The 15,469-nt window shown below is 37.6% G+C and overlaps 1 protein-coding gene across 7 annotated transcripts in view; it reads left to right on the top strand.

The window, feature by feature from the left end:
• Nucleotides 1–15,469, top strand: part of ENPP2 (ectonucleotide pyrophosphatase/phosphodiesterase 2) — a 70,241-nt gene that overhangs the window by 41,383 nt on the left and 13,389 nt on the right. For 5 of the 7 annotated variants that reach the window (XM_090137944.1, XM_090137940.1, XM_090137939.1 and 2 more), the window contains exons 12-18: nucleotides 4,376–4,531; nucleotides 8,023–8,134; nucleotides 9,551–9,676; nucleotides 11,800–11,831; nucleotides 12,612–12,739; nucleotides 14,267–14,354; nucleotides 14,515–14,602. In XM_090137944.1, the coding sequence (XP_089994070.1) occupies nucleotides 4,376–4,531; nucleotides 8,023–8,134; nucleotides 9,551–9,676; nucleotides 11,800–11,831; nucleotides 12,612–12,739; nucleotides 14,267–14,354; nucleotides 14,515–14,602 (730 nt within the window). The remainder of the gene's footprint in view (nucleotides 1–4,375; nucleotides 4,532–8,022; nucleotides 8,135–9,550; nucleotides 9,677–11,799; nucleotides 11,832–12,611; nucleotides 12,740–14,266; nucleotides 14,355–14,514; nucleotides 14,603–15,469) is intronic. The other 2 variants (XM_090137943.1, XM_031591162.2) reach the window with 1 other exon arrangement.

Raw genomic sequence — 15,469 nt, 5'->3', positions numbered from 1 at the left:
AATTTAATGTTCCTCAAACAGTTTATCCTTCTTAAATAAATAAAACTATAATGCACAAAATACTGAGGAAAAATGCAGTGAAGAGAAAGGCTTATTTAAAGCGAACAGCCTGCAGTAGCCAAAGTAATAATTCTAGTCTGTCATGAGCTGTAAAAAGCAGCTATTTCCAGTTTCATATAGACCCTAGAGGATTTCGGGTAGTTTTGCCAATACTGCTCCCTCAGGGCTGGGCTGTTGAGTTTGGAAAAGATTTTGAAGCATTGTAAGGTATTTTAAAGAAAAATTATGTGCAAAACACTGCACTAGTTTAACCCCTTGTTTGGGGTTTGGATTGCCAGTGAGTACAGCTTCTCTGCCAGCATGGTGCAGGTTACAAGAACTTAAAGACTGTGTGGTTGTCTGGGATTTGTGGGAAGGGAAAGTAAGTTCTGTGCCCAAGTGTTTTACTGCTTGGGGTGGCTGGGGACTGAACATCTGGCAAAGCTCCTCTTGTCTCAATGGAAACATATGCCTGTAGGTTGCAGCCACAAGACTTCAGGAGTTTTCATATGTGCTTTTTAAAGGGTAAACAAATGTTTTCAAATCTTTGAAAACTGAGGAGTATATTTACCCTTTGGAAGGTAATACCAATCTCCCTGAGCAGCCAATTACCAAGCAGATGTTTCTTACTTGTTTGCTATACATCTGGTAGCTTCCTCTATTGGAGAAGTGAGCAAAGAGAAGCAGCATTAATCTTATTAAATGTACTTGAATTATTTGGGGCTGTTTAAACAATTTTACAGTGATTATGGATTTGCTGTGGGTAGCATCCCTGCTGGAGTAGTTTTAGCCATGGTCCCAAGAGCAGCATCTGAGAGGAGTTGAAAACACCATAGTGGACGGGAAGATAAAGTCCATTTTATGGAAATCCTGCGGTTAATATCTGCCAACACTCCTGCTAAATTGATAGGCATTGATATGTTTTCATGTTGTCATCTGACTCAAAACAGTAGAGGTATCTGACTGGGTCAAGAAAGAGATGGATAATGAGAGCTGTCTGATTCAGATGCAGTTCCAGGATACACTACTTAATGATGCTTTACAGTTCCTCTTTTTGAAGTATTACAAGTGTGTGGCTTATGACTGACAACTGTAATTTTATTTATCTGTAGACAACCACTTCCGTCTGAGCAGAGTTGTGAGGCTCTTTCCATGGACTTAAAGGACAATATAAAGAAGATGATACTGAATTTGTTCTTTACATACCAGCCTTTAACAAACCAGTTCAGCATTTTATGCTGAGTAATGTACTTTCAGATTGATCAGAAGTGTCAAAAAAGTGAAGTGTATTTGTATAATTATAGGAAAAATCCCTATAAAAGCAAAAGTCCCTAAAGGCTTTTATTGCTTGAGGATTCTTCTGGACGGTTATCTGAAGGCTGACCTCTAATTCAAGTTCTTAATAAGCGTGAATTAATAGCTTATGAAATTTTTACCAATGAATTGACTTATGCCATTTGTGTTAAACACAAGAAGTGCTTGAAATTGATTTCTAGCAAATTGAGAACAGACAGTTTAGCAGATGAGCATGTATGGGGTTGGAGTTGAAACAGTGGCCACAACTTTCTGAATGGAAATTTAAGTAAATGAATACAGCTGTGTAAGTATACAGATGCTGAGTTTTGTGAGGGGCCTCATTTCAGGACAGAGAAGCTGGGAATTACTTTATATTGTTTTTCTTGACACTTTGTTTTCAATATTATTTTTAGGAGCTACAAAATTTACATAAAACAGCTGGGAAGGAGTCCTCAAAGGGACCCTGTCCAGTTGCTTCCTAGATACTGAGAGCATGACCTCCCTGTGCAGTTGTTCTTTTCTTGTATACAGCTGGCAGTGGCTGGACAGTTGGAGTAATTCTGACCACTTTTCTTCGTGCAAAGGCAGATCAGTCCAGCACTTACGTTTGAATAAACCCTGTAACAACTATCTGCTATATTTAAGATAGGCTTTTTGCTTCTTTTTTGAAGAGTCAAGGTTTCATGCTGAGCTTTTGTTGCTGCATATGGCAGCTTGAGAAATTGTTTCATACCTCAGAATCTTCCAGATCCTACAAAAGTCCATTAGAAAAGTGGGTGTTTATTAGAGCTTCTTATGCCAAATAATATCGTGAATGTTTTTCAAATGTATAATTTTAAAGGTCAAATGGCATCCATGGCCAATAATCTTCGACTTCCAGACTTCAGCTGATAGCAGTTAGAGCTTCAGAGGATGTATACAACAGCCTATGTACAGAGTTAAAAGCTAGGATTAAAGGGAATTAGAAGCATTTAAGCTTTATTGGGTGAACTGCCAGCACTGTTGGTATAAATGGAATACTTATTATGGTCAACATCCACTACACTAACTTTGCATGTTCTCTAACATTATGAATTTCAGTGTAAATGAAATTGATTGCCTATGTAGGGCTTTTGTTTGTTTGTTTGGAGGGACATGAATGAACTTCTCAGGAAGCATAATAATGGATTCTGCTGCATTTCCAGGGGCAGTTATGCAAGTTATCAAATATGTGCTTGCTCTTCATTTACTTCTGCAATTTTTTTTCCTTCCCTCTGTGCTTCTGCAGTTGAACTCTGGTATGTTGGTCCATCTGGGTCAAGAAGCAGAGCTTTGGCTGGCTAGTTACTTTTGTGATGTTACAGTCCCCTTCTAACAGGGGACTAAGAGGGAGGGATTTGTTTCCCTCCTCTGTAACTCTGTTCTGACTCTTTTCAAGCAAAACTAAGATGTGGCTGGTTAATAAGAACTTGGCTTTTTTTTTTTTTTTTTTTTTTAATCTTAGCTAACTTTTATTTTTGAAAATAAAACTTCTGGATGTATACTACTGAAAGAGCTCTAAAACACATCGAAATCTGGCATTGCTACACTGTTCCTGCTGCTCCTCTAACACGCTGTCTTGAGACAGCCATTGTCAGTGTTCAGACCTGGGTCTCCTACGCTCGCGTTTCTGGCATACTGAAGCTCTGTCTGAGCGCGTTCAGAGAGAGTAAAATGAGAATCCTTCCTTTCCTTGCCGCTCCTCTCATCAGGACTGCACAAAGCTTGAAGCGTTTTAAAAACAGAAAACTCTGGTGCTGCTTTATTAAAATGCCTTTCTGGAGAGAGACGAATGAGACTGGACTAGAATCTCCTTTCCAGCTGCTTGCCTTGGAAGCAATGAAACAGCATGGCAGATGGTAACATCCCCTTCCCTCCCTTCCCTGTTTACGTTGCTCTGTTACTGAACAACTGTGAGAAGCTGACTAAACACATAGAAGTAAAATATCATCATAAACCACCAACTCTTCTCAAGCCCACTCAGCGTGCTCAGTTGTGTGCAGCATATCTTAGTAAATATCTCCTTGTAGGCATCATCTGTCACTGCTTTGTGTGCAACCCAGAGCAGTGCCAAGAGCCTGTGACTCATGTAAAGTCAGTGAGAGTGGTAAAGTTTCAAATTACAAGTGAGTTGATTAATGGGATGGTATTTTTTTTCCAGTTATGTCTTAGAAGGCTTTCCCCCTTCTGTTTGTATATCCAGATATTTGTGCATTTATGAACAATTACCCACATGAGATATCATACCAAAAGTACTAAGAAAATTAAATTTTCAAGTTGTCCTCAAAGCTGCTAACGAGGCAGGTGCTGCTTTCAAAGGCTCTGCCACTAATAAATATGCCCTACATAGCTGATTTGAAGGATGCAAGCTCCAAGCTAACCGAGTCTTACCTTTACGGCTTTGTTCTGTAGAACTGCAGTCCCCAGTACTGATTAATGGGACTCTGGTGATTTCAGTGGGGTTTATGGCCTGGCATGCAATGCTAATGCTACTGATGAGAATATCTACTGTCACCTATTTGACCAAAAACACGTATGGAAAATCTTGCAGAAAGCCATTTGGTCTGGACAGGTGCTAGTACTCATACCTGAACCACCCCCAACTGAGATGCACGTCCACCTGCCTTCTGCCCCAGACAATCATGACATTTTATGCAGAGATTTTTACCAAAATTGAAATTAAGTTTACTTTTGATAATACTAATGAATTGACACTTGATCAGTTTTGAAAAACAATGCTCATAGCTATATATTTTCAAAACCAGAAGCCCCATCTATTTTCTGAAACACCAATTTCATTTGCTTTGATGCTGTCTGCTCTTGTAACTGCTGTTCTGCTTTCGGTACAATTTGGTGTATTCCTACTTAAAGAGAGACAGATGCTAAATTGTCCAAGGGCCTGAATTTTTGAAAAGGCCTCCATTTATGTGTGAGGATTAGCTGGCATAGGTGGCTTTGCTCTCTGATGTGAGTCGAGACAGGCTTTTTTTCTGAGTCCAGACATCTCTCCCCGCCAGTACAGGAGAGTAGTTATGGCTCCCCTCTTACTCCGCCTAAGAGACCTAAGAGAAAGCTTCCTCCTAAGAGGAGACAGGAAAGACCAGTTGCAGCTCCAAAGCAAAGAAGAAGAAAAGTACGTACAGTGGATCAGTATGCTGCGGAAGTTCGTCGGAAGAAAGTAAGTTTACACATATTCCAAAATTCTATGATGGAAGTGCCACTTTTTAGGCACTTCTCTAGCATTACCTTTTTCAACTTGAGAATCAATCCATGCTTCAGGTTGGGACTTTGCAGACTTACTTTTGTGAGTGTACTGAAGGACACAAAGGAAAGCAGCCAAAGCAGACCCAGTCTTCTGGGAGCTTTGTTTTTCTTGTTTCAGCCTGTTTGCTTTAGGGAAAGTCATCTTAAATCCTCTTATGAATCCAGCCATCAGCTGGAGGCAATGTCAGATAAATCCATGGGAAGGCAGTACTAGTGCTGCCAGCCCTCATTAGCTCCACAACTCTTGGGAACCTGGTGACTATTTGAGATTCTATATCTAGCTGTCTGGGTTCTGGAGATGTCTTGAAAACATGACTCATAAAATCTAAAAGGGAAAGAACTTGTAAAAGTTGTTTCAGAAACAATTACGTAAAAACTAGTTAGTGGCTTTGGAGTGCAAATGATTCTTGATAACGTGGTTTCTGAATGCAGTGTATTTGCAATGGAAATGGTGCCTAAGTCTGTTTTCAATGGGCAAATGTCAGATGGGAATTGCTTTTTTAGGAAAAGATGCAAGAGAACAAAAAGGCGTGTTCCTTATTATATTGTCTTTCTTCACCTGGCAGTAAGTAAACATGCTGTCAGGGATGGGAGGCCAGTATTCTTTCACTTCAGAATTTTAAGTAAATAATACAGAAACATAAACAAAATATTATATAAACCAAAATATTTCTGCTTTAGGCATCAAACAAGAACCTTGGCCTGCTCCATTGTTTCCTAAAAAAACTATAGGCACTCTTCTCAATAGCATTTTTGTGGATGTGTTTTTTAACTTGTTCCATGATTGAACTTAAAATAATTGTTTTGAGACAGATTCGGGAAGTGTGAAGGGGCAGACAGGGACACACAAAGCTTCAAGAACAGTTAACACAGATCTACTTGAGAGGAGAACTTATAACTGTAATGATACTGCTATTACTCATTAATTTACCTTCCCAAGTTTTAGCTGTCTGGTACAAACCTGCAGTATTCCTACTGATGTGAGCACATATAGCTCTCCTTTTTCCTTCTTTGTTTCTCCTTCTGTGATTGAATACAAGCTTCTTATCCCTCTTCTTATCCTTACTGTGAGTTTATCACTATTATTTTGAGAAACAAAACCAAATAAAACAAAGCTTGTTACATGATGTTTCTCATCGTATCTGCAAATTCATCTTCTGGTGCTGATTGGTAAGGATGGAATACAGTACAGATTGGACTCTACCATTTAAAATAAACAGTGACATTTCTTCTTCCTCCTAATAAGGCTTCTTCTAAAGGAGAACTCAGAAAAGAATCCAGCTGTGATCTGTATGATTCAGATCTCATATTCAGTGTTTTCACAATACAAACTCTTTAGTACTTACATATCTATGTATCTTGAAAGACGATATGCTTTCATACATCTTTGCAAAGCCCTGATATCAACATATGGGTGAAGAAAGGTATATGCAGGACTTACTTGTTCACCAATAATTCTTTGGAAGTTGCGCCTGGGAAAAACATGAGCTGCACTTCAGCACAAAAAAACTTGCCTGAATATGCCACCTACAGCCTTAAGTTGCAGAGACTAGTTGAGGAACAGCCTGAGTGTAGTAGACTAATAAAAGCTAACTGAACTTAAAAAATAGAGAGAATGCAGTGAGGTGAAGTCATACTGCCAAAGACTGTTCTCTGGGCTACTCTGAACACAGTCAAAATAGTAAAAACAGAAAGGTGAGTTGTGGATTTCATTATTTTTATTTTTTTTCATGTGTGTCTTGTTTCTTTTAAAAATTTTCATTTATATTGACTTTTATACATTTTCAGAAGTGTCACTGCAGACTTGCAGATGAAACTGGGAATGAGGGTGGTTAAACAAAATTACCATTAAGCATGAATTCTTGAAATCTCGGGAAGCCTGCTGAAATCCACCTGGCTTTCCAGTTTCCCTAAATTAGCTTTGGATTCAGAATTTGGATTCAAAAATTGTATTTCCTTACATGATTGATGTGCAAATAGAATTTCATAAAAAGCGCGCTCTCAGTCATTGAAGAGTTGATAATGAGAAAGTGCTGTTGCAAGAGGCATTCTTTTTTGCCACTTTTTCCTTTTTTTTTTTTTTTCCGTTTTAACTTGAACTGTCCCATGGTTTTAACAAAAACCAACTACTTAGTCTTTCCTGATTTCAAATATTTCAAAATATCATCTGTTACTTGGACATCTTAGTTTATCAAAACTATTCCTCCTATATCCTCCTGTTTTCCTCTCCAACAGGTCACTTCTTCATTTACTTACAGTGCCAACTGGGAGATGACATTTCCCATCTCACCTTCTACACGCTATCAGACTCGTTTAACATCCATCCCTTGATTCTGGCAGAGGGAGAATTTCTGAACTTTTTGGGTCATACTAAAGCGGTGTTTCTTCTCAGAAAATTCTGCCAAAATTTTGTTTTTTCTCATCCAAAATTTGTCAGCTTTCTGTTTTTCATTGGAAGAATATTATGTTCTTCGTATTTGTACCAGCCAAATCAAACTGTCTCTATACAGTGACAAGATACGCTTTCTTATCAAAACCAGAGCAAAATCCAAATCTTCTGCTTAAAATCTTACTTTAAAACATTTTCCTTTTCCGTTCTACCCAGTAAAAATGTTTCATTTTCTTATAGCTAAAATAATAATCCTGTTAGTATGTTTTGGTGTTTTCTGTTTTCTTTCTTAAAGAAGCTTGAATTAAGAAATCACAATACCATATCTGTCTTCTGGGTCATGCTGACACATTTGGCAAAACTATCACTTGAGATTTGGGAAACTGTTGGCTTTGAAGATGAAGAATGCTCCCTCCAAGCTCCATGTGCTACTCAAGTGACTTGCATGTTGTCATCCTAGTATCAGATGTCCTTTGAAGTGAACTTCACTATTTGAATGAATCTTAAATCCAGAGCTTCATTTCATGTTTTGACTAAACCATTCACATAAAATAGCCACTTACAAGGAGCTGTTTATCTATAAGAAACAAACTGAAATTCACATGCATTTTTCTAATATTTTTACATCGCTTTACAAAGACATGTATGCCACTGGGAGGCCCAGGATCATCCACAAAGATCTTCTGCTGTCCTGTGACAGCATCTCAACAGGGCTTTCTCATGTTGCAATAGATGTTTAGTGCTTGATCTAGTAGTGGTTGGCAACAGCGCCTGTAACAAAGGGGTTGGATCTTGATGATCTCTGAGGTCCCTTCCAACCCAAACCATTCTATGATTCTATGATGAAAATGGAAATAGTATAGTAATTGTAGATGTTACAACTCAGCCAAGGTTTTGCCTCTTGACCTGGATGTTATCACATCAGAGTTCTGCCAAAGGACCTTCACTTGTAGTAGAAGGAGGAACATTACAATGACAGTTAACTTTTTTTCTCTCCTTTCTACATATTTGTACAGATGATGGTAAATCCCCTAAGAGAGATTGACAAGACAGTAGGACAACTAATGGATGGACTGAAGCAGCTGAAATTACATCGATGTGTCAATGTCATATTTGTTGGTGATCATGGTAAAATAGACAAATTCTTCATCAATATACGAAAGCTTGCACAACGTAACTGTACATATAATAGATAGCTTAAATGAAAGTTCAATTTAAGTTACTTTTGTGCTGATTTTTTCCCCCAGTCATTTAAATACCAAACCACAGCCAGTCAGTGTAGGCTGGTAACTCTATTTTCCCGTTAATCGTCATTGGAGGACATTTCTCTTTCACATCAGAGATCTGGGTATTCTCCATTTAGAGTTTCTCAAAACTTGGCATTTTCAATATGACATCCAAGCACAACTCTCCTTGCACATATTGGAACACCATAATGTGCCTAAAATACTCTTTTTGTAAGTTTTTGTAGTAGAAAACATTTTAATAGCATTGATCCCTTTTTTGCGAGGAGTGGAGCAAGACATTCCTTGGCAATTAATGAGACAAGATAATCTCAATCTCTTAATGAGATAATCTACTAGGAGAAAGACTAATCTCTGTAAGGAGCTGTGTCTAGCTTCAATAGAAAATGTCATCAAAGTAGTGAAAGAAGGTGGAAAAACAGTCAAAAGTTATTTTCAGATTAGGTGAAGAGTCACCAGAAAGCAGATATTTAATTGGTAGGGTTTTGTTTTATTTTGTTTTGTTTTTTTCTTAAATCAGAAGAAACTTTGCAATGAGAATAAATCACAAAGCCAAAAGAAAATTTTATTAAGTGATAAATGTGACCATGTTTGAGAGAAACCTGCTTTTTCATACCATTTTAGCAATCCTACTGAAAGTCACAGATTAATCATGCATCTGTAACGATTCTGGTCTGTGTAAGTCTTTGTCTAGGAACATCACACAAGAACGGCTAAACGAGCAATAAAATGGAATATGCCTTCTTCTTGGCCTTGGGGAGAGAGGGTTAAGGGGCAGGAAGAATTTCCAGGGGAGGTAGTGTTGTGCTGTACTGACTGTGACTGGCAACACGTTCCTCCCCACCACAAGCGGCTGTAGGAGAGAATTGTTTATCTGTGGCTGACTTAGAACAGACCACCAACAGACAATACCTTTTGTGTACGACTTCTCTTAAAATCCTTTGTTTAAAAAAATTCAACAACCCCAAAGTGGTACACTAAACTAAAAACAGACTTTGATTTTTCCATGAGCTCAGTCTGAAGATGTGTCAGTGCACACATGGTGGATGTGGTGCCTGTTGCTCCAGTGTTCAGTGTTGAGACTGGTATTTCTCTTGTGCAGGCAAGTACTAAAAGCACTCTTAATTTGGTTTCTATCAGTGTCTGACGTTGCAACTAGATGACTGGAAAAAAACAATAATAAGATTTGTCACCCAAAGGAAAAGAGTACATAGCCTGTTTGGTTGTTTTTTATTTTTCCTGTGCTGTTTTGGAAAATGTGTTTCTCAAGCTGGTTTAAACTTGTATTTTCCTTCTGCAGGGATGGAAGACACTACTTGTGAAAGAACTGAATTTTTGAGCAACTATCTGACCAATGTGGAAGATATCATACTGCTGCCTGGATCTTTAGGGAGAATTCGCCCTAGGTCTAGCAATAACCTAAAATGTAAGTTAACTGTATTTTTTATGTTCTGAGAACTAGACTCCATCCTTTCCTTGGGATGAAGTATTCCAAAGGGTGTATGTCTGCAGAACGTTGGTGGGACATTCAGAGTGGAGCTCACTAAAGATCCAATTCCAATCTGTAGTTCACAGACCCTACAGTGTCAGAGCTGTGTCAAGTGGGTAACTGAAATGTTCTGGGTTAAAAATCATCTATTTTGGTAAGAACAATCTTGAAGGCAGTTTCAGACAGCAGCATACATGTCACTGTAACTTTATTTATGCCCTTCTTCTCTCTCTCAGTGAAAATGGAACTTAGGGAGCTCAGTAGTGTATGGTTTGGATATAAGGAAAAGGTCTGATACCTTTTTTGAGGTAATGGAGAAAGTGAATTACTAATTTTGAGTTCAACTTCATGCTTTTAGCATAAATGAGGAACAGAGCAGGTTGCTAAATAGCAACAGACTGGGGAACTGTAGAGAACGCATTCAGGCGCTATAATAATAATTAAACTTTGTGAGAAACTCACGCTGACTTGGTGTTCAAGGTTATCTGGTCTTCAACATGCACAAGAACCAATCAGGAGTCCTCTGGTGAAACTTAACTCTGTGATTTAAGACAATGCTGTCCCAACTGTACGTCTGTTGCCCTGATTTCCCTCCAGGGAAGCAGTGCCACAATAGGCTTGAGCCAGCACCATGACCACTCTGGTTCTGAGTACTGGGACAAACCTTGCTTTGCCAGCATTTTAAGCTAACAATAAACAGTGAAAAATTAACCATAAGTATCTATGTTGATGCAAACTGTGCTATAAGGATGATGACTTTTGGAAGACGGGAAGATCAGATACATGGGACATCCTATTGATTCATCATAGCAATGCACATATATGTAGGCTGAGGACAGATTTTACAAAACATTGGACTCTGAAGATGAAAGATTGCTAGAATGATAGCAGAAATAATAATAATGTGGTTAAACTTTTAGATACTGATTTATTTCATTAGAGACTTATTTGTCTGGGTATTTGTGCTCAGAATACAGGAATACAGAATGGATATGCAAAAATTTGTTGGAAATAGTGTGTACATTTATGCAATGTACTAGGATAGCACAAGACTGAATTTCTACACTTCAGTCTATCAAAAAATTATATTTCAGTTCCTCTGAGAATATTTTTTTGAGGATCTTTCAATCTTTGAATTCCCAAATTGCTGAGCAAAGTTAGTTTTCTTTGGAGGATGAATGGTAATATCTTTCAAAAAGATCAACTAGACTGATCTCTGAGTCATACTTCAGGGTTTCCTGCAATAGTTTTCCTCTTTTGGCCTCTGTCCTCAGCTTCCTTGTTGGATATTTGCAATCACATGTAAATCATCTGTTTGAACACAGAACAAAGAAGAATATTTCTTGACTTTAGAACTGGTGTTTGCCTCCAATAACTGCCAAATCACCCATTTTTTTAATTCCTTTTCTGCTGTCCTATTCCATAATACTGCATCAATACCTGCAGACGCTCCTCTGCCATGGATAAGCCTGTAACTTGTTTTGGGATTCGGTGGCTCTCATTTGATGCTCAGCAACATCATGCTTTCAGCAGTGAAACAATAAGAGTTAAGCAAAAGATTTTCCGCTACTAAGAATTTGTTGTTACTTGTTTGTTTGTTTTTTTTTTTTTTCTCAAGACTGAAGAAATGAGTGAAGTACTAAGAGACAAAAAACACAACGTATTTATCTGACTGTTTTTAAGGAAGCATGTTATTGCATTCAAATGTGCTCTCAGAATCTTTCAGGAAGGATGATTTTGTATTTAAAGCAAACATAAGACTTGAAATTATATTTTCAGAAAATAGAGTAATCGTTGAGCTAAGAGTATTTCAAATCATAAAACAGTGAGCAACATTACCTGAGCAACTAAAATATCATTAAATAAAGGATAAGAGGTTAAATTTAGTTCACATTCAGCATATCCACCTGATGCATTCTTTTATTAAATATCAGCCAACCTTTAGGAAGAATCCTTCTATAAGAATAAATTCTAACCTTGTGATATCTTTTGCAAATTTCTTATTTTTTAAATACTTTTCTCTTTCTCTCTCTCTTTTTTTTTTTTTTTTTACTTAACAGATGACCCTAAAGTGATTGTTGCCAACCTTACAGTAAGTATTTAGCGCTGCTCACTCTGTGTTCTAATTTGGGCATTATTCAGCATTCCCTCCTCACTCTTTAGGTAGGAATACTGGCCATTAACAGGACTAAAGTGTTAAATGGTAACTTCATGGGTGCAGATTAATGTTTGTCATAAATTCCACTGTTTGCTGCTGTAGTAGCTTTTATAACATTTTTGTGCAGTGCAGAGACAGAACCTCCCTGACCATCGTGACTCCTTGAATTGAGTCTATTTATCCATTCCTTCAGAAATGGAAAATAATCTTTTAGGATAAATATTTTACTAGCAATTTGAAAATGCCAAAAAAGCTCATTTGATAGCCTTCAACCATAACCCAGCTCTTAATGGAAAGAAATATTTTAAATAAAAACTAATTTTTAAAAAAAGGAGATTTGTTAACCAGACTGCTTTAAATATATCTGCAGACAAGATGTATTTTCAGCATTTATCTTTGCTCTGAAATTCAATCTTGGGTTTGGTTAGCTCACAGATGAAGAATTTTATTCTTAAGTAAGCATGACATTTTACACGATGCTTTCAAAAAGACCTCCATGACAATGAAATTTTCCAAAAATCTTTTGATTACTCCATGTGCCCCGGTTTTACGTAAACGTTGCAAAGAAATGACTGAACCACGTACTCTAGATGTACACATTGTTTCCAAGACATCATCTATAATGCACTTAACAGCTTGATTTCTGTACTTCAGGGTTTCATGTGCCTCTGAGCTAATTGGCAGCAGTGTCATCTGTAACCATTTATTTTACAGTGCAGGAAGCCAGACCAGCACTTTAAGCCATACTTGAAACATCACCTTCCTAAACGCTTGCACTATGCTTACAATAGACGAATTGAGGATGTCCATTTATTGGTCGATCGCAAGTGGCACGTAGCAAGGTAAACTTTGCTTTCAGCCTGGTGTCAGTGTGTTTTTCTTTCTGAGAAAACAAGACCTGGGACTATTTTGTCTGCCAGTGTCCTGCTCTGGCCATCTGGGAACAGGAAGAGTTTTGAACTCCTGGTGAGATTCTGAACATTAGGTCCAGGGTCCAGTTTGGAAAAATCAGTTGTTGGATGAAAGAGAGAAACCCAGATTAGTTTCCTTTCCCAAAGAACTGGTTTTTTTTGACTACTTAGCTCATATATATAGGAACTGATAAACTTTTTTAGTAAGGTCCAAACTTATTCCAAGCAGGTAGTGGGGAATATGGGAGGACTGGAGAAGTTAGGGTACAAGAGGCTGGGTGGATGTACAGGATAAATGGCAAGAAAACTGAGATACTGACATACTGAATGTAAACCTGAGAACATGTGAAAGTGTAGTATAGGTCCATCACTGAAATGTCTACATTGTATTTTGTTGCAAAACAAATCCACAACTGAACAGTATGCTTTAGGTCAAAGCAAACCCTGTTTTGGCTTGGCCTCTGCCATTTGCCTCTGAATTTTCAGTTATAAAGCATGGACAATTTTTAATACTCTTGGTTCAAAATGATGGAGCAAAACCACAGATTGAGCAGAAGAGGAATTGCCTTGGCTTATGAGTTTCTGATTTAATGTATATTGTTTTTCTTGCTTTGATCTTTTGCCACATTTTGTATTACAGCAAGAGAACGACTGGGTCTTAACGCATAGAGCTGACTCAGTGGTTCTTGGAAGATGACAGATTTTAGCATATGCCACTCTGTTATGAGCTTTAAATTATGGTAATTTTCTTTACCTATATAGCTGCCAGGCAAACACAAGGTGTGTTGTAAGTGCCTTTTGACATCTGTGCATATCTTGCTGTGAATTATGCAAGGATCATTCTGCTGAAGCAGTGAATGAGAAACTCCAAATGATTTCTTGCATAACTCCACTAACCATTTGGCCATTTGCCTTGTATAGTTTCTGTGGCTAGGCTTCATGTACATCTCAAAAAAGAAGACAGAATTTTAGGCCTATCAAAATTTTTAGCTTTAAGAATTTTACTGGAATTGATGGGATTAGGCTGGAGGACCCCAGTTTATTATTTTTTTATTAATTGCATCAACATATTTCTTCTATTTATTAATTATATGTTCTGAAATCTTGTACACCAGTGATCCATTTGTTAGTGTAAATGTAATTAATTGTATACTCACAGACAGAAAAATGCTTGTTTTTGACCTGGTTGCTGTAGTAAAAACTCTAGTAATTTACAAGGCTTGAATCAGATTTTTGCAGGGCATAATTTTAATACACATGAATAAATGAACTTGTAGGATAATCCAGTCCACTGCGTGGCTTGCTTATACATGGCCCTGACGAAACCAAATGTGAAAAAGTCCTCAGGGGCAAGCTGATAATCATACTTCTTAGGCTGCAATACTTATTTTTCCACATATTTTGTAAAATAGTATTCAGTCACAAGCTGAGAAAATAGCTAATACTTTTTCAATTTAGGAAAGCTGTGGATGTTTACAAGAAACCAACAGGAAAGTGTTTCTTCCATGGAGACCATGGCTATGACAACAAGATAAACAGCATGCAGGTACGAGCAATGCAGTAATCTTTACAGAAATGTGGTTAAGCCAGAAGATATTTGAGATCTCTAAAATGTAAATATTCACTGAAATAAACCCTATGATTTAAAGTTGTTCTTCTGCATTCTTCTCACTCTCTCTCTCTCTCTCTCTTTTTTTTTTTTAAAGACTGTCTTCATAGGTTATGGACCTACATTCAAATACAAGACCAAAGTACCTCCCTTTGAAAACATTGAACTTTACAATGTCATGTGTGGTAAGCTGCCTGCTTGAGGAACTGTAAGAGAAACATGCTGCTTTAACCACTGCTGCTTTAAGGGTTTATTTAGACACCTGTGGGCTCAGGCCCTGTCTCCCTCCCAGCATCCCTTCCCCAGTGTCTCCTTCCCAAACACTAACTGAGGGCATTTCTCAGGCGGCTGGGCTTGCTCTGCTCTAGCAGCTTGCCAATAAAATGTATTAACATAGTTCTGCTGCACACAGCTTGGCACAGATCAAATATGTACCACTACAGTGCATATTTGCACATACAGACCTCATTAGCCTAGGAAGGAGTCTTCTGTACCTCCACATTTCAGAGAGCAGTTCAGGGGCATCAATTAGCTTTCTATGGCATCTCCTAATATTATTACATTTCCTAAACTTTTACTGATGATACATTCTGATATTCTGTACAGTCTTTTATTTAATAATGATTTAACACAGGAATAAAACTTTCTAGCTGAATGTATAATTAACTTATTTACTCTTTTTTTCCCCAAACATGAAGTATCAAAAAGGCAGTTATCCCATATGTACAAAGCAGGTCACTTATAACACTGTGTTCCAGATGGCTGGATTGTAGGTTTGTATTGGAAACTGCAGTAGTTATAATAAAATGGTTTTCTGGTGTCTTTATGCAAATTAACCTTCTTTTCTACCATGCTATTCAGGCAGGATTTGCAATTTTATGTTTTGGATTAGCATTTTTATTACATTAAAAGCATTCATTAGCATGGCATAGATGTAAACAGTATTGTAAACAGTATTGCAAATCTTCACTTGCTGATCTTCACTAAGTATATTTATTGCTAAATACATAAGTTTCCAGTCTAACCATCATTAACTTTCCTTGGGTGTTTTC

Source organism: Phasianus colchicus, chromosome 3 (assembly GCF_987193195.1).
Source record: "Phasianus colchicus chromosome 3, bPhaCol1.hap1.1, whole genome shotgun sequence".
NCBI lineage: Eukaryota > Metazoa > Chordata > Aves > Galliformes > Phasianidae > Phasianus > Phasianus colchicus.
Note: the sequence above shows the minus strand (reverse complement) of the source record. Positions and strands in the feature narration are given on the sequence as shown.